This window comes from Anomalospiza imberbis, chromosome 6 (assembly GCF_031753505.1).
Source record: "Anomalospiza imberbis isolate Cuckoo-Finch-1a 21T00152 chromosome 6, ASM3175350v1, whole genome shotgun sequence".
Lineage (NCBI taxonomy): Eukaryota > Metazoa > Chordata > Aves > Passeriformes > Viduidae > Anomalospiza > Anomalospiza imberbis.
The window spans coordinates 5,186,688-5,210,206 of record NC_089686.1 but is presented as its reverse complement, the minus strand read 5'-3'; the positions used below and the strand labels follow the sequence as shown (position 1 = coordinate 5,210,206).

The 23,519-nt window shown below is 50.0% G+C and overlaps 1 protein-coding gene across 1 annotated transcript in view; it reads right to left on the bottom strand.

The window, feature by feature from the left end:
- DAAM1 (dishevelled associated activator of morphogenesis 1) overlaps positions 1–23,519 on the bottom strand; it is a 90,655-nt gene that overhangs the window by 31,523 nt on the left and 35,613 nt on the right. Inside the window, exons 3-4 of the mRNA XM_068192114.1 lie at positions 20,942–21,165; positions 7,652–7,741 (exon numbers count right to left, since the gene is read on the bottom strand). Coding sequence (XP_068048215.1) covers positions 7,652–7,741; positions 20,942–21,124 — 273 coding nt within the window. The 5' untranslated portion in view covers positions 21,125–21,165. The remainder of the gene's footprint in view (positions 1–7,651; positions 7,742–20,941; positions 21,166–23,519) is intronic.

Genomic DNA, 23,519 nt, shown 5'->3' with positions numbered 1-23,519 from the left:
CTTCCCGAGCTGCAGCGTGCCAAGATGAGGACAAGCAGAGTCAAGGACAGGTAATTTGGACGAGACTCAGTTTGCCCCTGGGCAGAACAGCCTGTGCCTCCAGACCTGACCCTTCCTTCCGCTGTGCCTGGTTCCAAGGCAGGGACAACACAAGTTTGAGAGCACCAAGAGGCCTGGAAACCTCTGCCCTTTGCTCTAACACTTTTCCTGACCCCACAGTCCCTCAGAGGTGCCAAGCAGCTGGGCTGAGGCTCAGGCCAGCTGTCTGCTTGGTGTCAATTCTGTCTGACACGGCCGTCAGGGCTTTCAGCTCCTCAGCTGAGCCCTGGGCACTTGTGCCAACCCCCTCCTCCGAGCTGCCTGTGCCCTGCCAGGGGAAGGCTCTGCACAAAGCTTGTGGGCATTCCGATTTCCCAGCTTTCCTGCCCCACTTTAGAGTCCAGCATGCAAATGTACTCCAGGGGACTGCAGAGCTGGGACACTCACAGGTGCCTTGAACATGGTCCCGTCAGCTCCTGGAGGTGTCAGAGAAGGTCTTTCCCACTGCCCCTCTTATAAGGAGCATCTCTTTCCCACCAGAGACACCAGCTGGGAAGAGTGGCAAGGTGCCCACCACAGCACAGCAGCAGGAGGTGTCCAGATGTGCCCAGCCACGAGACCTGGGCAGGGAGTGAGATCTGTGCTGAGGAATGGGGAGGGAAAGCAGCAGGGCTGGGTCATCCCACATCCCAGGACCTTCCCACGTGCTGTGAGCACCTGTGAGGCAGGCAGGGATGTGGACCTGCTGCTCATTTAGGGTTGAAAAGAAGCGGTGGAGCAAATAAAGGTCTCCAGGGGGTGGAGGGGAGGCTGAACAACAAAATTGGCTAAACTGCTCATTTATAATTAACGTGCTGCATTATAAATATTTCCCTTTGCTCGGCTCCCTCGGGCTCTTGCATTTCCTCCCTGAAACCCCCAATTTAGAGAGTGCTCTCAATTAAGTGCAGCAGAACCTCATTAATTCCTATGAGCAGCTGGGCAGGCTCGTTGGAAAGCAGCTTCCCAGGCAAAGGGGGACTGCACAATAAAGCAGGCAAAGATCAGGGCACAGGTTTCCCTCCCCTCAGCTCGCTGCAGGATGTTGCTCAGTGGTAATTACTGGGGCTAATGGTCTACAGCACATTGATAAGTGTCCTTTGGCGTATTCCTGGTGGTAAAGAAATCTCCTGACAAAGCGACAGCCCGGAGGGAAGTGAGTCACAAGGCTCTGCTCAGCACCAGGAGGAGGGAGGAACCTCTCCAGCATCAGGGTTTGAAAAGTTGAGTGTGAAAATGGTTTCCCAGCATGCAGGGTGGGTTTTGGGGGTGTGGTTTTGCAGCCTGCCTTCAGGGAGGGATGCCCAGACACAGAGCTGAGCACCTCCAACGTGAGTGTCTCCAGGATGTTCCACTGCATCACTGAACATCTCCCAGTTTCTTATTCTCTGGGCTGAGTCTGCTGTGTGTGCTCTCAAGCAGCAAAGAAGTGAGGGCTGATCTGAACCCTGCTGGAACCCAGACTGAGCTGCTCTGTTAGAGACACACTGATGGCTTTAATTGCACATCAGCATCCCTCGCTGTCCTCCAGGCCCTGATGTGCCACCACACGTGCTCAGCTGCAAAAATTAAGGACATGCCAAAGTTGCACAGACAAGGGCAGACCTTGCTCCATCCCCTGCTTTGTTCCACCTGCGTCCCTCACCTACTTCTCCATTCCAGGGACCTGGCAAAAACACAAATCCCATCAGCTGCGGCCCTGGTGTCACCATGTCACCCTCTCATGTCACAGCCTCTGCTGTCCCTTAGCCCTGGCTTCTCTGCAGGGGGCTGATGGATGCTGTTCTGTTCCATGGTGGCAGGGGCTGCTGTGATGTGAACCCCATAAACGAGCTCCCTCCCCTCCTCAGCACCCAGGGAAAGCAGTGCCCAGCCATTAGCAGGAGCTTTCTCAAGTGAGGGTCACCAATCTGCCAGCTCCAGCCATCCCTTTGCTCTTCCCAGAGAGATTCCACACTCCCCAGCCCTGTCATGTCTTGGTTATGAGTCTGACACTTCCACAGCCTTTGTGCCTCCCCCTCGGAGTGTCAGCAGCTCCCACAGCCAGAATTCCTTCTCTTCCCCATGACCACTGGACTGAGGAGGTGGGGGCTCAGGCAGTGGTGGCTCAAAGCAATTTCAAGGCTGGTCTCAACCTATTTGCATCTGGGAGGTGCATCCCAAGAAGCTCCTGCTGCCCTGACCTGCAGGAATGCAGCTGCTGGGAGCAGTGCAACCTCACAGCATGTACCCACGGTGCTGGGGAGAAAGACACCTATGATGCTCCTCAGTGCTTTGTCACACTCGCTTTGCTTCCTAAATAAGCTTCTGGCAACATCTTACAGATCCTCAGTCTGCAGGTGATGTCACATCTGATCCAGCAGCCTGCTTCCCTACACTCAGAGCCCATGGTGGTGCTTTGGGATAGCTGGATCTGGAGCTGCTTTGGGAGGACTGATGGTGGCTGGCTGAGCTCCCCACCCATCTGATGTCCTACAAGGCTGGAAGGAAAGGGCTGGCTCACAGCAGCCAGCTCCATGCAAGCCCCAGAGAGCCCTTCAGTGACAACAGCTGTGGCTTTTCTCCAAGGTACCAAGTGGTAGGAGGAAAGGAAATGGCCTCGGGTTGTGCCAGGGGAGGCTTGGATTGGATGTCTGGAATAATTTCTTCACTGAAAATGTGGTCAGGCACTGGAACAGGCTGCCCAGGGAGTGGTGGAATCACCATTCCTGAAGTGTTCCAAAAAGTGGGGATGTGGCACTTGGGGCCATGGTTTAAGGGTGAACACGGCAGCACTGGGTTAATGGCTGGATTCAGTGATCTCAGAGGTCTTTCCAACCTTAACAATCCCATAATTTTGGTGGTTCAGCTCCCTCTTGGCACCATCTGCAAGGCTGGTCTGCCCCAGGAGAACTCCCTAGGAAAGTCACAGGAAGGGATGAAAAAAACCCTCTTCAATTGGCACCAGCTGCAAAAACAGAAACACCCCCTTCATTTTTACACATTGTCCTGACATAACTTTTATTCTGCACAGTGTTCCCCACCCCTCCTTGCTGTTCCATAACAGCAGAGCAAGGGAAAACTGGCAGCAGCTGGCAGCTCGCTGCATTTTGGCAACCCCTCCCTCCCTGACTGCTCTGGGTGATCCACCTGGATGCTGTTTGCAAGGTCAGAGAGGAAGCAGGCTGTGGCATGGATGGGTTTTAAAGCCAAGGGGGTCTGTAGCCTGTATGAGATGTTTAAATCCAGCCCAGCTCCACCAACACGGCCCAGCCTTTGCCAGGCGTGTGCTGGTGGAGGTTTGGGCCCACCACAGCCCCCCAAGGCTCCCTCATCCCTCCAGGTGTCCCTGGAACAGCACCTAAACGATTCAATAAAGCTGCTTCCCCATGGAGCCATGCTGCAAAGGGCTGGAATTTCATCAGCCTCTCCCCAAGCTGGGATCTCAGGGTCTGAACCAGCCCAGCCCAGCCTGCTCTGGTTTTCCATATGCTAACACTTGCTATACCCTCTCCTCCACAAACACACACGTGCCCTCGTACGCTTTTCCCAGGGTTTAGGAATTATGCTCCCCATAAGCAAATATAGCATGACCAGATGCCTTTTGCAGTCAGCTGGTTCATTGTTTGAAAAGCTTTGCTTCAAAATCCAAAAAGATTGCTAACAGATGCAGTTTTTGGCCAGTGAGCGAGAAAAACCTTGCTTAAACAAAAGTGTGTTGTGATTGGAACTAAAAGGGGAATTACCTTGAAAGATAAAAACTATAAACATTTCCCAGTGAGAAACACCCCCAGCCATGCAAACAGGCCGTTTCTCTCGGTCAGCCTGAGCAAATGACACCTGAGATGGTATTTCAACCTGCTGCTGCAATAACAGCAGGTATATCTGGATGTTCAGAGGTCATGAAATCCTTCTCATCCATCCCAGGTGACCCTGGAGCGTGGCAAAATGCCGAGCTATTTTATCCTCCCCTCCCCTGCATGCCACCTTTGTCAGCTTTTGCTCTTAGTTCTGCTACTGCAGCAAAAATATGGGGAATTGATGTTTTTTAAATGAAGGAAATGGAAGGCAAGCCCCACGAAGGAGCTGCAGGACTGAGCAGGACAAGTGGAAGAACGAGCTGGAAAGCAAAGCTCTCTGGAGGGAGTGGGTGGAAGGAGCAGTTGGAGGGGAAAGAGGCTGTCTGCCTGGGAAATAGAGGATTATTGGAGAGACATCACTCATTTATTACATATTTCCCCTGAAAAATCACCACCGCTGCCTCTTTCTAGTGCAAAAGGATGCTGGTTTTTATCTGACCCCTGAGGAAATTTTAGATACAAGGTTTGCTTCACACCACTTAGAGTGATGCACCCAGGGTTAGTGATGCCACGGGGTTTTCAACACAAGCTTACAGAGCTCAGCACCACCTGGCATCCCTGCAGGTCGTTCTTCCTCTACTCCAGCTTTAGAAATGCTCAGCTGGACCCAAAGGGAGAGGGGCAGAGCCAGACCCTGCATTCACATTAGCTGCTTTTCGCTACCCATCCCTCCCACCTGGTCATTTATTCTGAGCTTCCAACACCCTGTACCCACCTATATTTTGAAGCTCATAAAAGCCACCCTTTGAGCTGCTTTAACAGCTTGACACGAGCTACATGGGCTGTCAGGAGCCCAATCTCCTGTGGTTAAACAGGTCCTGCAGACTAAGCACGAAGGGTTAATCATTAACTCCCTCTGGAGCACGGCCTCTGGAAAAAGGCCATCCTGAGTCACATTCTTCCACTGAGGCAAACCTACAGCCAAAGAAACAGCAAATCTGGAAACCCTCCTGCTTCCTCCCTGCACTTCCGAGCAATATCCTCTCCTGGAGAGCGGGGCCAGCAGGGAGTGAAGTATTTTGGGATGAGCTATGAAACGAGTCATGGTCCAGAAATACCACTGCTAAAAGCAGATTTCATCCCACTGTCGCTGCATCTCTGCCTTTGCATTTCCCTGCTTTACCCCAGCCACAGAGGGGCTGACAACTTCACAGAATCATCTTTAAATCTCTCTCCTGACCCCAGTACTGCACGGCTGCTGGATTTAGTGCAGACTTCAGTTCCTCCTTGGACTGCTGCTGACAGAACTGGCCAGCCCCATCACAAGATGCTTTTTGTCTCTCTGTCCCCTGAGTGACACAGGGTGATGCAGGAGGGCTGGGACCACGAGGAGTTCATGCAGTGCAATCCCCAAGGATGGGATCAAACCCACTGTCTCCACGGATGGAGAATCAGGGAGGACAAAGCCTCCACCATGCCAAGCCAGTACTATGGGCTGGGATAAAACCAGCTGCTAGAAGGGCAGAGAAAGCAGGATATAGGGCTGCAGGCAAGGGGGAAATATTTCAGGGAAAGAAACATGCCTGGGCAACAGCTGGATATCCCCTATTTCCTCCCAACAGGTGCTGCCAAGGCCAGGTGCTGTCAGGTCTCTTTCCAGGACAACCCAGCAAGAAATGTCTCATTTTTGGTTCCCTTTTATGAAATCTTGCCCATCATGGGAATATATAAAATAACAACATCTGGGATGTGCTCTGGAGAGCTGAGTGTGGTGGGTGATGCTGAGAGCAAAGCAGAAGCGCCAGCCAAGACTGGCAGCAGAGTAAAGAGCAAAAACTGCTCAGGGGACAATTCTGGATTGTTGAGAAGTCAGGCAGCTGCCTGAGACTGATGTCCACTTTTGTCAGCCCACTGGGACCTATCAGGTAAAACTGGGTGTTACAAGCATCTCAAACAACAACTTGTTGTTAAACACAGGCTTTGGGCACATTCTGCACTCCCCAAACTGCTGCCACTCAGGGTGCAGCCAAGCCAGGGAGGCAGGAGCACTGTCCTATCCCCAGCTCTGCTGCCCAGCCCAGAAAGCAGACCCTGCTCTCAGCTGGAGAAGTCCAGCCCCTCTTCTCGATGTCACGCCACCATGAAGGTGACCTGGCCTTATAAATACACAGGAGCACAAGTAAGATTTACCACGAGCTGCCGGGATATCCACCAGTGTTTGTGCTGCTCACCAGTCATCATCACACAGGGCAGGACAGCCTAGAGCCTGCTAAGCACAGACATGTTCTCCAGCCCATGTAATTGCTGATTTCCTCCATGGCTGGAGCCTTTATTGATATGGTCCCACTCATTTTTAATTAAAAAGCAGGAGAAAAGCATTTGTCTCCACCAGAGCAAGCAGTGGCACATATGCTCTGCAGCTCACTGTGATGGCATCATAAGTAGGGAAGGAGTGGCTGGGAACCAGAGGAATGAGGACCAGAGGAGACCAGCAGCCAGGATCCAGCCTCACATGGATGCCTGCTCCCAGAACCTCAGAGGATGCCACAGGCACTTCTGGGGCTCCTTCCTCCCATGAGCAAGGAGTTTCACAGCCCAGCCTTCAAAAAGCCATGAGAGCAAGGAGGTTCTGGAAAGGGAAAGAGCCACCATCAGCTCCATCTAAACCCTTCCTCAGGAGATTAGATAGCACATAATCTGCACTCACAGTAATAATTACACAGCTTTGCTTGATTTAACTCTCCCATTATCCAGACACACCAGGGCAAGGCCCTGCTTATCCACCAGGGAGTGACGAGTGAGCATCCCCTGCCCATTCTCCTGTTGATCCAGACCAGTGCCTGTAATTTGTCCACATCCCTTCTCCCCTCCCATTTAAATCTCGGGCATGGCAGGCCTCTGTCTAACAATAATACAGGGATTTCAGGGGTATTTATGAGAGGCTTAAAACTTAATCCTACATGAGCAAGGTAAGCCTGCTCTTGGCCTAAAATGTGGATGGAAAATCTGGTGCCATTGCTACAGCAGGAGAAAAGAGACATTTACAGCAGTGAGCACCCTCTGAGTGGGGCCAGGGACTGCCAGCACTGCCCAGCCACCCCCTGCAGCCAGGTGAGGGGCACAGTGGCAAATCAGGGAATGGAATCACAGAACCCTCAAATGGTTTGGGTTGGCAGGAACCTTAAAGATCAGCTGGTTCCAATGCCCCTGCTGTCACCAGGAAAACCTGCCACCAGTTGCTCCAAACCCCATCCAACCTGGCCTGAAAAAATTCCAGGGATGGGGCATCCACAGCTTCTCTGGGCAACCTGTGCCAGTGTTTCAATAGCCTCACTGTAAAAACCTTCTTCCTTTAATCTAACCTAAATAAACTTCCAGTTTAAAATTATTACCCCTTGTCCTACTGCAACAGCCCCTACTGTAAAGTCTGTCCTGATCTGTTTGATAAGCCCCCTTTAGGTACTGGGAGGGGCTCTAAGGAGATGGTGAGCAGCCCCTCACCCCTGCAAGGCCAACCTCAGTGCCCACAGAGTTCCACGTGGCCCTGATGTGCTGGCAGGGATGAGCATGGGGGTGGGGACACTCATGTGGGTTGTGGGGACACTCCCTCCAGCCTGAATGGGCTGGGGACCAAAGACTTTCTTTTCCCAAGGTCACTCCAGGAACAGGAGTTCCTGACATTTCTGTGACACCCCAAATACCACCTGGCATCCCAAGAGAGCTGTGTCCTTCCCCCCAACTCCTCCCCATCCTGCAGGAGAGGGAAGAGGCTCAGCACCCAATAAGTCTCTTACTTTTTTCTTGCTGCAGTAGATCTGCCACTTCTTCTCCGCCGGCAGCGCAAACATGGCCTCTCTGTGCTTGTCCGTGAGGTCAAGCTCATCCTGGACAGGGGAAAAGAAACACAAAACATGCACCATGAGCACACAAACAGGTGATGGCACAGACACAACCCCCCAGACAAGCAGTGAAAATCAATGTGGGGTCACACCACAGTGCAGCAGTGACCCCACAGCATCACCCCGGGACTCTCGATTTGTCAGGGCAATGATGCCAATTCTCATCCTGCTCTTGCTGACCTCTCCTGACTCTGGGCTACAAACTTCTCTGCCTTGTCCCTCCCAGACATCTCCTTCATTGCTTTTAAAGGCTGTAAGTGTTTTGGAAAGGACACCCATGAAGCCACCACGGATGCCCACAAGACTCACACTGACAGTTCAGGTGTCATCTAAGACACACACAGCAAAGAAAAATTCAAACAGGACCTTTCTTTTTTATCATCATTACTTCACTGGAGCACCTCACCCCGAGTGGTCCAGCCCATTTCCATTGCTGACACCCTCATATCATCAAAAACTGTGGTGTTTGGCTTTTGCTTTGTTTTCCTACAGCTAAAAATAGAAAGAAAGCTCTTTTCCTAATACCTACGGTTCATAAAGAGGTACATCCTCTCCATCAAAACTGGATCACGCACTGCCTGGCAGAGATAAAGCTGTTTACTGACTGAAGCCTTTATTGGTTTATCTAACGTTTTCAAGTACACATCCATTTTTGCTTTGGAAGCTCGGTTAGCAGCGTGCCCTCCGCCGGGATGCCCGAGTATTATCAAAGCCTCATCGCTTCCTGGTGCTCGATGTAGGTCAAAGCTTTTATGAGGGAGCTAAATAAAACATTCAGGCAGGGCTGGGAGGCTCGTTGCTAAAGCCAACATCGATCTTAGAAGCATGGGTGTCTCTTAAAATCACCACCACTGATGATAATCCTCGTGCTGGAGGGGTTTGGGGGCAGCAGTGAGAGGCTGCAGAAGGTCACACGAAAGCCCTGCCATGGCTTCAAGCCAACTCATCCCACCCAGACTGTGGATTTAAGTAAGAGGATCCCCATTAAAAATTACACATTTAATTCCAGCAACCAAAAAAAAAAAACCCATATGGAGAGCTGTTAAAGCTTCTCTGCCTGAACAATAACACTGATCAGCTAAATCTGGCAGCTTCTGTACCCCAGTCAAAGCCTCATTTGGGGAAAGCTGAGCAAGATGCCTCTGGCAAAAGATGGGTGCCTGCATCAGCAAGCCCACAGGCCACCAAGAAATTCAGCTGATACAATTCAAGCTCATACTGTACCCAGTAGCCAAGGAAGGAGCTTTCAGCTCTCTTGTAACCCAAACCTAAGGGCCCTCCAGCACAACAGCCAGTGACAGAGGGCTGCTAGCAGTCCCAAACATCTCAGAAAGGCTTATCTATGCACTGCAGGTATTGATTTCTCTTCTTGTTGAAATTACTCCTCAAAATGAAAGGTGTTGCAGAGTTTTTTTTCTATTACACATTCATTGAGGAGGCTTTGCCTCTTCCCTGGCCTTTTTGCCCCAGATCTTCAAACCACCATGATGGTGGTGGAGTTCTGGAAGCAGATTTGGACATCTTTACAACAGAAAAACCCATGCTGCTACAAGAGTGACTGGGGGAAAAGAGAGGACTGGGAAAACCTGAGCTCAGTGCAAGACGCATCTCATCCTCCGGCACCCAGGGAGGAGAACCTGGGCTGGGGACTACTCCAACGAGTGCCATGCTCAAACATTCCCATGTCCTTACAGTTTGGGAGGTCAGAGATTCCTATCAAGCAATCAACCTCCACCCCAGCCTCGGGCAAGCCTTGTCACCCTTCCATGCCTCAAAATCAAAACTGCACTTCCCCGCTGTCTCCTCAGGCTATGAGCCAGTCAAACACCCAAGCTCTGCTTCAGCCCCAGTTCATAGAAATCACAGAATGGTTTGGGTTGGGACAGACCTTAAAAATCATCTAGTTCCAACATTCCCCACCCTCTAAACCAGGTTGCTCAGGGTCCCATACAACCTGGCCTTGAACGCTTTTTTGAAAGTCTAAAGGTGACCAACAGGATGACACCCACACAGGGAGCCGGCTGAAATTCAGCCCATTGGAAAAGTAAATCTGGGAGTGTGGGGGAGGACAAGGGTCACTTGATGAGTATTTACCTCTGTGGTGAGGGTTTGAGAGAGCACAGGAAACTGCTTCCACTGTGACCCCACTCTCTGGCCACGTGAATCTGATAACCAGGCCTGAAAGCACCAGCCACACACATCTACACTTAGGTCCTCAAAAAAATATTTACTGAAACTTTCAAAATGCCCATACCCTAAAAAGACAACTTGTGCAAATGTGAAGATTTATTAACCGAGACAAAAAAATCAAAACCAAGCTGAAGGCTAAGCAGGAGCAAGAAGGGACAAAACAGAAGAACATATTAGGTAGGTGCTGGCACATGACAACGTGCAAACACATCCAAAAAAGGTGCCGAAATGCTTCTAAGTCTCACACAGCACATTTCATCATGCCTCAGCTCTAACACATTCAGTCATCACAGCCCTGCATCACTCAGCAACGCCTACCTAATGATATCTTGCAGGATGCTTGGGAGAGGTGTTTGAATAAATACTATGTGGCACCCAGTGAATATGAAAATCCTCATAATCAAAGAGTGACTAACGACTGTTATTCGGAGCCGTAACAGTGACTCAGCTGTGAGGAGTCAGGTCTTTGCTGCTTTTTACGTGTATGGGGATTCCTGCAGCCACCTCCAGCCCTTTGCTTAGGCTCACTGGTGTGCATCTCAGTGCAGGCTGCTCAGAAACTGCCCTTTCCAACTCCAAAAGATCACGGAAGGACAGGAACAACACCTGATTTCTGGGGGCTCATCGCCCACTGTGGAAATGCAGCTCCCACAAAGCCTTTAACAACTGACTGGAGCCGCAGCGCGGCAGAGAAGCTGTGCAGAAACTCACACCCATATGGGCCTTCAATTAATAACCACGAGCTTGATAATTAGGCGATTCTAACTGGAAATTCATTTTATGGGCCATTTGCAATCCACACAATCCCACCACAGCGTGTGATGCTGGCAGCTGTTGAAGAGTGAGAAGACAACAAGTGGGTCGGTGTCCATCACCCTCACAGCCCTCACCTTTCACAGCTCTGCCCCTTCCACCTGGCTGCCTCCCGTGTCAGGATCTGCCACCTTCACTATTTTTAATACTGTTCTGGAATCAGGTCAGTGGCATAAAAAATAACAGCCTCGTTTTACCACCAAAAGGAAGTCTCTGCCCAGAGTGTTTTTACTGGAAAGAGATATGCTACTCTTAAATATTTATCCTGCACAGCTAAACTATTCACCTTTACATCAGGAAACAGGTTTCCACATTAAATCTTTATTTGAATATGGTTTTTAAAAAACCTCACAGGGAAGCTTTGATTCTCAGTGTGTATTTTGCTATTTCTAGGAGGCACAACACTTCCACGCTGTGTGCTCTGCTGACAGCTCTCCATCCCAGCCAAACAAACCTCACCTCCTCTCTCTGAGCACAGCACGGGCTCCACTGAAGGTGAGATCTCACAGCATTCTCCTAAAGCTACCTAAGAACGTGTGGCTCAGCTCAGCACATGGTGAGCACAACCCTGTGGACAAAAAAAAAAGGGGTCCACAGCTCTCCCTTGAAGGACACACAGCAGCATTCAGGGACAGATGTTCCCATGGCCTGCACCTCCCTGAGCTGGCCACTCGACGGTATGAAGAGCCCTGGGGTCAATCAGCCCCCTGGTCAAGCAGGGCCACTGCCCAGGGCCATGTACAGATGGCTTTTTGAGTATCTCCAAGGAGGGAGATGTCACCACCACCTCTCTGGTTGGTAGCCACTGCCATCTCCTACCACCTCCTGAAGGCAAAGCCAGATCAAGCCAAAAAAACACTGGAAGAAATGTTCAACCCTCCCAGCAGGAAAAGCACCAAGTCCAGCCTCAGACTCACAGCACAGTCCTTTGAGACAAAATCCTGTCCCTGCCACTTCACTCATGCCACGTTTTAATGAGCATCTTCCACAGACTGACAGCCACGGGCATCAGTGGGGGCAACAGGAGAGAGACAGCAGGATGCTGCAAATTTCCTGACTTCAGGAATGACCTCCAGGATGGGCTCCTGGAGCTGGGTGAGCCCAAATGCTGCCCACCCATGTCCACAAGACCACAGCGTGACCAGCATGGGTTCTTCCCCTACATCCCACAGGTCCTTCATGCCATCAAAATTCCGCATGAAGCCATCTGGGGAGTAGAGATTAAATAAGGAACAACTTCTTATAGAGGGGTCTGCAACTCCCAAATATCCCTACAGGTTGTAAGAAAGGAAGATGAAAAACCTTTAAATCCAGTGTACCTTTCTGGTTGATAAATTGTGTAAGTTTAGTACGTGGAGGAGACTGGGGGTCACCCATTGCCGTAACTGAAATAATGATTGTTTAAAATTTGCTGGTTTGTGCTGGGTTTGTATGTACATACATATATATTTATAGAATGACAGAAAAGCTTGTTTTGGGCAGGACCATAAAGATCAGCTAGTTTAAACACATTCCCTGTGAGCAGGGATGCCACACACTAAACCAAGCTGTTCCAAGTCCCATCCAGCCTGGCTTTAAAACTTCCAGGGGTGAGGCATCCACAAATTCTCTCTCTCTGGATTCACTTATACATACCTGTGTGCATACATATATATATATATGTATATATATATACACACTCACACATGCACACACACACATATAGAAAGATGTCACTGGATCAGTAAATGACCAACATAATAAACAGCAAGTGAATTTACTCCTGGTGGATGGATGCACAAAGTTTAGAAACTTCTGTAAGCGAGGCTATAGCATGTAAAGATCTCTTGCATCATCAAATGAAGCATGAGAGAGATCCAAGAATGCTCAAAATATCTGGGAAAAAATAGAAGGAAAAAACAAAGTGTGAACTTTTTGGCAATGTTTGGCATTAAGGGGTCCAGCATGGGAATTAAAAAGTCAATAAATAATGGCCTGTTGAAGCCTGCACCGCCTTCCTTTCTCAGGGGTCATACTGCTTTTTCACTCTCTTCCAGGCATTCTTCTCCAAGTTCATCAATTTGATTTATCCCAGAACGTTGTGGTGTCAGGGGAAATGGCAATCAGCATTTTTCCCCCCATTCCTCATCTCATGTTTTTCCGCTGCCCGCGCGGCCGGAGCAGCAGCTGCTGCTTCCACTGCCAGCCCTTCTGCCTTCAGCAAACCCCTGCCTCAGAACACACCCTATTCAGCTCCTTATTTTCCTTTCAAGCTGTTTTCTTGGAAAAAAAAAAAGACATATTAATCCTTATTAACCAGTGGCTGTTACAAACAACCCCCTGCCTCCACACCCACCCTGTGCCGCAGGAGGAGCTCCTCCAGCTGCTGCTTTATTTAGGCAACTACAATTCTCAGTGTATGCAGATTTATCTCAGGGTTTTTTTAAAAAGTCTTTTGTTTTTATTATCACTAATAAAAATGCCTCCTCCTCAGCACACTTCTTTTCAGCTACAGTACCCTGAGAGCTTAAAAACAACTCCTCAGACAAGCCAACCCCTGCTAATATTATCACTGTGTATTTTTAATTTCTCCATGACAACTTGCAGCTGCAATTACAGAACATGAACAAAAATCAACTATTCATATTTTTAATGAATAAGCATAACAGATAAAAGATTATTATTCATTTTGCCTTTATGAATTTCCTGAATAAAGGAAATTGCTTACAGCCAAGTGAATGAGTAGCAGCAACAGGGAATAACAGAAGCACTTGGAAGTGCTCATGCCTAGTTAACCTCCTCCCACAATGAATTTTTCTTCCTAGTCTCAGAAAGACCCCAATCCACCCTGCTCAGTTACTGACCTTGAACACATTGGACAGACATAAATGCAATATATATTCCTTCCTCCTTCTGCAGGAAAGATTATGGCCATCAATAGCTGATTTAGGCCTTCAATAAACTCCAGCTGCAGTCGATTCATGTTCCCATCAGTTCAGACACCTAACTGAGGCAGACAGCATGTAATGCTTTAATATTTTCATTAAATCATTATTTTAATTGAAGCTGTTCATATTTCAATATGACTGTATTTTAAGAGAGGTAGCCACTAAGTTTCTCCTTTTTTATTCTCATATATATAAATACATACATATATACACACACATGTTATTTCTTATGTTATTTATTGAGCTCAGCCTCCTGTGACCTTTTCACCGACCTCATCTGGAAAACCTTTCTCCCATTTTAATTAACCCAGGGTACTTTTCCAGCCTGAGTTATTGATCTACACAGTTTCACCCTGCAGAGCACTCTCAGATCCAGAAGCCCTGCAGGTGCATCATCAGCGCGCTTTTTCCACACAATTGTACATACCCCCTGAAAAAACAACAAAAATATGTCTCAGCCTGTTATCTACTACTGTGGCAGCTCAAATGGATTCAGTCCCATCAACCAGAGCTGGGGATGGCTGTCCTTTGGTGGGAGCACCTCCTACCACAATAAAGCATAGAGCTGGAATATAGGTAAGGTTTCAAATGTGGACCTCTCACCTCTTTACAGAACTCAAACAGCAGCTCCCTTTTCAGTCAGATTTTAAACTGCTTCTGCTGCTGGTATCCCAGGGAGCTGCTCAAGCTGGAAATCAAGCCAGCAGGTCAAGAGTGGCTCCAGATGTCCCCTGCCTGACAGGGATGCTCAGGTAGGAACACCGTGGATGGTTGGTCTGGGGCTAAACTGTGCCAAGGTTTCCCCAGATAATGCTCTGGGGAAGGGTTTCAAAAGGGGCTGGATGGAATCAGAGGCTACAAAGCCCCACACCAACTTGATCCTGGAAGTTTCCCAAGAGGTACCTTGGGAACTAAAGATTGCAGCCACAGGAAGCAGCAGGCAGCTGTAGTCTGATGCTGATGGAGCAATAGAGGATGGAAATGGATGGGACGAGTCCTCATCCCCCACAGGCCTGGCTTCAGTCACACCTGGAATCCTACCAGCATTTTTAAGAACTTACCCAGGTGCAAAGCAGAGTCACCCTAAGAGGAGGATTCTTCTGATCAAGGCTGGATGAGACTTGGAGCAACCTGGTCTGGTGGAAGGTGACCCTGACCATGGCAGGGGGCTGGAATGAGATGATCTTTAAGATCCCTTCCAACCCAAACCATTCTGTGATTTCTATGATTCTGGGGTCTGACACCCAGCAAGATGTCACCTGCACACAGGTATAAACTGGCTTATAGATGTTGGGTGTGGCTGGGAAAGGGAAGCTGATCCCTGTAAATAATGGTATTGATTTGAACACTAGAGTTCATGGGAATTGGGATCACTGGGCACTCAGGCAGGATCCTCCCTGCAGGGCTGTGAAAGCCTCAGCTGCCAAAAGCTGACCTTGGTGATGCTCCCACGCTGAGGAACACCCAGACTCTGCCAGCAACAGATACTACAGCAACACGGACAGCTTCCACTTGTATCTGCAAATGGATACAAGGCAGGCACAGGCTATTCCCAGCAGGAATGCTTCCAGCCGAGCATGGTGGTAGAGCACAACTCATCTGCTGTCCAATCCTGCTCGCAACTCCAGCAACACCACCCAACCACTGCACAGTGAGGAAGACTGCTGCTGGAGCAGATTCCCTGTCCAAGGAGGCTGGTACCCTCCATGGTGACCTGTGCCAGAAATACCCGAGCAAGTGCAAGCCAAAAACCCAAATGCCTCAATTAAGGTCACCCATGTGTTACCAAATGAGCTGCCAGGCATCTCCCAGGGATGTGGCCTCCTCTTTTACGAAGTGCAAAGTGGAAAGCATTTAGCAGGTAGGCTATATTATTTTTCCACTTCACTTGGACTTCTCCTGGAAACAAAGGGGTTCCTTATGTGCTCTCTGCCTTCAGCTGAGATTCACACTGTGCTGTAACATGGCTCCTTTGTAGAAGCAGGTTGGGAACAGCACGTGTTTTGGGCAAGCCCCCACACTGGTTTGTAGCAGCAACAGATACTGGGATTACAGGGCTGTTCCTGCTGAAATACAGAGTTCCTTGGTGGATTGGTTCATTCGGGTCCAGGGAACACCCGCAGGCAGAAAACCTTTATTTTCTGACCCAGTAGGTGTGTGACTTCTCTATCAGATGCTTGCCTATCAAAAGGTACATTTAGAGATTATCTGTGAGGGTGTTAACAACACGAGGTGATGAAAACAAGCGCCGTGAGCGCCAGGCTGGGATGGGAGCCTGGCAGGTCCAGACTGCTCACATCAGAAAAACAAAAACTGGGCAGCCTGGTAAAAGCGTCCGTATGGCACACGGATCCCCGCAGAGGGAATTTAAAAGCAGATGTTGCCTGTCATTTGGTTTGCCTTCTTGAAAGTGATTCATAAGCCAAGGGAGCTTGGTTCTGGGACACAGCAGTGGGATGGGGTCAGGAGCTCCACGCTCAGCATCCGGCTCTGGATGGACTCTGCAGAAAGGAGTGGCTTGCCCAGGACACAAGGTCTACTGCAATTGTAATTTTTTTTCCAGACACCAACCACATGCTTTTCTTTGCAGATATAGGGGAAATGGCTTTGGTCATCATTCAGTGGTTCTCAGAATCCTGAAGTCCTTAATGCTGGAAGGACCAGGCAGCAAAATACGACAGCTGACCTGCAAGCATGAAATGCAAAGCTTGGCTTTGCAGCTGATCTCTCAGCTGCTACTTAAAAGCCATGTTGTTTTGCAAAGCCTAAAACCTCATACTTTCTCCTTACTGGATTAGAAACCAGGGGGAAAAGCACATTGCTGAAGTTCCTGAGTACAATGCAGATTGCCAGCAATGAGTTCCCAACCCAGAGCTGTTACTGACACATAGCAGTGCTCACACTGACCACACCACCGTTTCTCCTCACGTTTATATGCTCCCTGCTCAAGCAGCATATAAAACAGCCATCATCCCGGCATGCCAAGAGGAAGGCAAGGCACAGCTCCAAGGGACAGTTATGCTTGGAGAATCCTGCCCCAGCCCAGCAAACCATGAACCACAGACCTATCGACCACCACGAAGCATTTCAAAGATAACAGAATTAATGTTTGTGACAGGGGATGCTATCTCCTAACTATCTCCTGATAGCATCAAGGGAACAGCTCAGATGAAATGCATTAGTTGCCCCAAGTACAGCAAAAACAAATGCTGTGATAAATCTTATAAGCTGCCAGAGACCTTTTTATTGTTCCTCAGGCTCACAAGTTTCCACTACTTCATAAAGCAGCAGGGAGGGGATGCAGCCGCCTGCCATGTGAGGGGAAGGCATGAAGCCCAGGCAACATCAGTGGGCAAAGGCCTGCACCCATCCTGAGTCTGGGGGACTGGGGACGCTGCTTAGCCACAAGCCTCCTGCTGTTACCTCCCCAAATCCCAAAAAACTTGTCAGCTGCTGGAGTCTGAGCAGAGGCACCAGGGAGGGTTACCTGCTCTGGTTTCACAGGCTGAAAACGGGCTGCTGTGCATCACAGGCAGGATGCAGGGCAGGATGGAGGTTGCCCTAATTTCTTCTGCTTCACTAACTCAGAAGTGAAAAGGCTGCGAAGCCCCAGTGGGAGCAGTAAATGGAATTTCCTCAAAGCCTGGGCAAGACAAGCGTTGAGGAATGTCTGGGGCAGCATCTCCTCTGAACCCATCCCTCCACCAGCAGGGATGCAGGCTGGCAGCAAGGTGTGGGATCACATGGGACAGCATCTTGTGCTTCAGGGGCAAGCAAAGCCACAGCAGACTCAGCAGCTCTTCTGAGCATCTAAGCTATGTCAGTAGCCACCAGAGCATCACTCTCATTCTGCAGGGATGGAGAAGCCCCTGTGACCCACCCCACTGTGAGGAGAGCCAGAGAGGGCTCCTGGGTCATGCTGGGGCTCCTCCTATCCTCTCCAAACCAAGCCACCCCAGCCCCCTGCCCGGTGCACACCACCACACACAGAGCATTTCACTACAAGCCTCGGAGTGACAAGGAGTGTTAAGCAGATATAAAGGACATCAGTCATTCACCCATCTGGTGGAAAGTCTAGTTGCTGGCAGAAAATATAGAGGATTGTTATGGCAAGATCTACCATATGGCACCATTATGTGGAGCTTTGCAAGTGCTTTCTCTGAGCATGCAAGCAAGACTTCAGCCTTTGAAGAAATGCTGTATTGTTAGCCTGGATTCGCAGGAGCCTCTTGAAAGAAGCTGTGGCAGATGGCACAGCTTTGTTCTCTTGGTTCGCAGGCGGTTCGCGCAACCCCAGATTTCCTCCTCTCTGGGGCACAGTGATCAGTGATCCTCCTGGTGTGTCCTATGGGAGGACTGATGGCTCCTGAAACTCCTTAATCCAATGGATGCTGCCTGGCAGGTGCCACACCTCTGCACAAGCCTCAGGAAGCAAACACCACCTACCCGAGCAGGCAGGACACAGCGGTGTTGAGGTACGGAAAGCTGCACAAAATCATAAAGCATTGTCCCAGCCAGAGGAGCTGCAAATCAGTAAATCTTGCTGAAATACTCTGCTTTTGTTGGTGCCTCTCTGCCAGCACCTGCTCCTCCCTGGGTGGCTGAGCCTGGCCGGAGCCCCGGCAGGACAGGGGACAAAGAAAAGCCTTTCAGACAGGACCGATGCCCGCTTGAGCGACATCCCAACAATGCTCCAACAAAACCCATTCAGACCAGGCTGGGGGAGAGGCAGAGAAAGGGAAAAGATTCCTCTGGGAGGAAGCAGTGATCAGTCATTGACCACAACAACAACATCTGCATCTGCCCTGAGCCAGGGAAAAGCCCCTGCCTGCTGCATACGGCTGGCTGGGACAGGGAGCATCGTCCCTGCAGTCTGGGCTGAAGATCAGGCATTTCTTACTGCTGAAATTTGCTCCCAGCTGAAAAAAAATATCCCATTTCCCTGTTGTTTCTAATAGAACTAAGTGAAAAACACTTGCACAGACACAGAATAAACCCCTAAGTATTTATCTGTTCTATTTACCTATCTGAAGTTTCCTTCTAACACAAAACATCCCAAAAAACAGACACTGGGAGAGCAGCCCAAGCCTTTAGCTGACCTTGGAGTCACAGCTGCTCCACATCCCTCTGCAGCTCAGGCCCTCACCCTGTGCTGCTGGCATGGGACAATCACCCATTTCTCACACTACGGATGTTTCCTGCCTCAGATCAACAAGGCACACTTAAAAACACACAAAGCTCAGGGAATATTTTGCAGGACGGCTCCAAACAGAAAGGGACTTCGCCCTTCGATGTAAGCAGCAGGCTGGGATCTGTGGAGCAGGGATTCCACTCTGCTGTTTGTGTCTGTGGGAGGATTGTCCATGCCTACTGCTGCAATGTCCCCAGAGATACCCCCCATCCCAGGCCTGAAATCCTCCATCCCTCCACTCTGATCCCTGATGCAAACAAGTGGAGTAGAAAAGTCAGGATTCAGCTGCAAGGGAAGAGTTGGCAAAGGACCAACTCCAGCTGGCAAAGCCTCCAGACCCCCTCCAACCCCTTTAACTTCCCTCAACGCAATGGGCTGAGACATCCAAGGACTTTGGAGGGAGCCTCAGTCCCACAGAGCAGGCACAAGCCATCCCACCCAGGAGGGCCGGGCACGATGGCATCGGGCTCCTGCAGGCGTAAAGATCGGCCCAGCACCTCTGAGTGCTTTCTCTGTCTCTCTTCCAAATGTTACACAGTGGGTTTGTACAGGAACAGTGGGATACTTTCCAAACCATTTGACTAATGCTGAAATTTAACACCCAACACCAACAGGTTACAGAGAGCAAGAAGGAGCCATTGTAAGGACACAGGGGGGATTTGCAACTGCACTCCCCTGAATGGGAATCTGCCTTCTTGTGCCCACAGGGCAGAGCTTGGCTTCCCTCTCCCTCCCACCCAGTGCTGGCTTGGGTTGAGATCTGCCTTTTGGGTTTTTTGGGGAGCCAGGGGGCTGCAGCTGCTTGTGCAGGAGCACGGTGGGCACCCGTTGTACCCCTCCCTGAATGACTTCATCCCCAGGGAGCGCCTGCTGCCAGCATGCCCTGGAGCAGCAGCTGCCTCTGGGCCTTTTTCTCAGTCTTGGCTGGGGAAAAATAACTAAAAATCTCCACAGCATGGAGAAGGGCTAGGGAGCAGAAGGGCCACACCAGGGTGTGCCCCAGGCTGGACTGGCTCCTGCCTTGCTGCACACACAGAGGTTCCCTGTGGCACTGCCACTGCACAAAGCATCTGGATGAGTTTGGAAGAGATGTTTTGAAAATCCTGGGCTGAGATGAGGTGCACAGGCTTGATGGAGCTCCAGCAAATGAGCCTCCAGAGATGCCTCCTTCAGCCCAACAAGGCTTTGGCTGGGGCATGGGAAAAGCGAACCATGGGAAGAATGTCCCCAGGAAAACTTGGTTTTTGGCCAAGTTATCAGTGGAGAATAAACTGGGACAGAGACAGCCACTTCTCCTGAACAAACTTAACCTGACCAGAAGAGGTCTGCTGCAGGGACACCTCATCCCCACTGTGCTGTGTTGGTGTCCTGCTCTGCCACACCCTTGGAGAAGGATGTCTTGGCAAAACCAGCTTTTATAATACAACCTGGAGCTTTCCTCTACCAAGAGGCCTGGCTCAACAGGTCCATGCTGCCTGGCATCTAATGGGATGTGCTGTACCTTGAGATGTGACTGACCAGTGTCACAATTCCCAGCTCCCTCTGCACCCAAGCACTGTAGGAAAAGCTCATTTTACTGCTGAATGAAATCCAAGTAGAACACCATCCAAAATACCACACCAAAATGTTTCTGCTTAGAGGAAATTAAAGCTTTTTTTGGCTGTCAATATTTTTCTTAATCCATGTTTTTCCAAATTTTGGAACCAAGGGTTCCAAGAAACAATATCCTGACTTTCCAAATCTCAGTGTAGCCCACACCTGACAATTTCTGTGAAGCTGAGTGCCCAGCAAGTAAAGTCACTTTGCACCTACGGGGAACATCCTGCTTTACCAGCTTGGACCCAACCCCCTGCTATAAGAAATTAAGAGTTTCTAATGAGAGAGACTACCCAAAAATGGCAAGACTTCAGGGAGGAGCAGAGCTCAGGCTTCAGCAACAGCAGCCTCCCTTCACGCCAAAGTTTGCCTGGAAACTCAAAACTGGGGAGACTGCAAAAAGGGGGTTGAGGTGAAAGAGGGAGAAACCCCAAAACTAAAGCTGAAATTAGGAAGTGTCCTACTTACCACCAGCTCGGTGAACATGGCATCCAGCTCCTCCACCGGCGGCATGGGCAGCGAGGGCTCCATGGTCTGCAGGGCGAAGCTGCTGTCATTGCGCAGCCGGTACGTGATCTCGGGGTGGTCGCTGCTGCGGAAGCAGCAGAAGATGAAGGAGATCCCCCGGCTGCTCCTCTTCCTCGGGGCCATGGCCACAATACTCTGTGTGCCTCCCTCCTGGGCACTAGATCCTGCGGGGAAGAGAAGAGAGGAGGCTCGAGCAGCCACCCCGCAGCGCTGCGCTCCCGTCCGGCGGTGGGAGGAGGAACCGAGCCACCCACGCGCTCGGCACGGAGGGGAAGAGCAGAGACAGTTTTCATGCCAAATATTTCTGCTCAGATTTGACGTTTACAGTCCTGGCAACCTTGACGACCACGCAAATTAAAAAGATGCATTTGCTTTGCCTCGTGCCAGAGCTGGCAGCCGCAGGGGTCACGCCACTGTCCCCGTGGGATCAGGAGTCCTGGACCCCACCGCTATTGCCAATCCCAGCAAATCTGCACCAATCTCCCCATGCCATGGCAGCCAGGCCAGCCCCCCTCATACCCACACCTCACATCCCTTCATGCCAGGGATATGGAAAATTCAGGGAACTGCTGTCAGAACAGCTGGATGTGCTTGGGGCCACCAGGTCCCCATCACGGATGATTCAATCCTTGAAGACCTCATGTGGCTCAGCATGCCCTGAGCTACAGACAGCAGCAGAGCTGAAAAAATATCCTGCACGCTTCCCCCAACTCTTCCACGTGTCCCTAAACATCCACCAGCAGCCCCCTGTACGGCGACTCTTATTCATGGAAAGTTTTGCTTGGCTTTAATTAGATAAACCTTACTTGCAGCTCCAGTAAATATTTACAGGAGGCGATTTCAGCTGATAAAAATCACACGGTGCCGGTAGCTCAGATTTTCCTAAGCAGTGCTGACATCGGGCACCGCTCGCCCTGGCGGCTGCTTGGGTTTTGCTGATTCCTGAAACTCTGGCTGGGAGCAAAGCTCAGGGCAGGAACCATGTGCCCCTGTCTGCCTAATGACAGCAAGGACCAGGCAAAAGCTGCCCCAAAACTGGGACTCTTAAGTCAAAGACACAAGAGGAGAGTCACCTATGAGGAATGAGGAGTGTGGAGAAACACTCTAATGAGAAAAATCAACCAGCAAAGTAGGGAATTTTTGGAAGCCTAAACATTTGTATTACAAAGTTACACACCCACATATTTTATCTCTGCGAAACAAGACACTGAGATGTTAAGAGCCTGGACAAACAGCCAAGGTTGAAATATGGATGACTCAGATTTATTACAAAGCTATGAAGAGACTCGGGGAAAAAAGGTCAGCATTTGGAAAGGAGTGTCTGATCTCCCTGGAGCCTGCCATTCCCTCCAACTATGGATTTATACAGCAGAATAAACAGCTGCTGTGCCCCGTGCAGAGCCAGGGCTGGGGTCAGACCCCAGGTCAGACCCTGCACCACCACAGCATGGCAAACACTGCCCTCTGAAAGCAGAGAGCTTGCAGAAAATTCAAGCTCTACCCACAGCTCTTGCACAGAGGATTTGACCCTTGAAATGATCTCGATGGCACGCTTCTAGCACATGGTGTAATCATCTGCTGAACCACGAACGATGGGAAACAGCTATTGGATCTTCACGCAGGATAATCCCCGGCTGTGCAATTGCTCTGTGCCCAGCCTGGAGAGTCCCCCCCCTTCCTGATGGGCCCCAAATCTCATTTCACATTTTTACATCTTGGATGTAGAAATATGCAGCCGCTGGAGGAATTTCAGCTGCCATGAAAGCTCTCTCATCACAGCTCTCCGGCAGCCAGCACCACAGCAAATCCATTAGCTGCCTGCTGGCATCCCCTCGGTGTCAGCAGGGTTTGGGGACCTGCTGCAGAGCTTCTCTTCTAAATCCAAAGGCACACAGATTTCTGTTCACTCCAGTATGGGAGAAAACACTGCAGGTTTGGGGTTTAAAGAGCCACAAGGAGCAGGGTTCAAAGGGAGATGCTGGTGGCTGCCCAGCGCTTTGTGCCCAGCACGGGAGCTCTGTCCCAGCCTACATTGGGTCTTCATTGTGCAAAGTTTGGTCACTTGGTCATTCCAAGTCCATGGGTAGAGTCACACCAGTCCCAAAGCAGCTCCTGCTCCAGGAGCTGGTCTGGAGGAAACAGATCCAACTCTTCCACAGGGCATTTTCCATCCCCTTTTCAACACCATGTCAGCCTCGTCCTTGAAACCTGCTGCTACATACAAGCTCTGACTTGGGCTTACAAAAACGTGTGGAAAGCTTTTATCAGAACAACACCTGCTCTTCAGAGATACACACTCCTGACAATGTTTTATGAGGAGTCTGAATGACAGACCAAAAGGCAAGGTTTTATTCTGGGGTTTAAAGCAGACAGCCATGTAGCAACAAAGACAAGGTACTTTTGAGCTGTTTCCAGCTCTAGAGCTACTGAGGTTCCTCATTTTCATCTATAAACAATTTAAAAAACCAAACCACCCTATAATGTAGACTGAGTGGGCTGTAGGTTATTAGCAACCAAG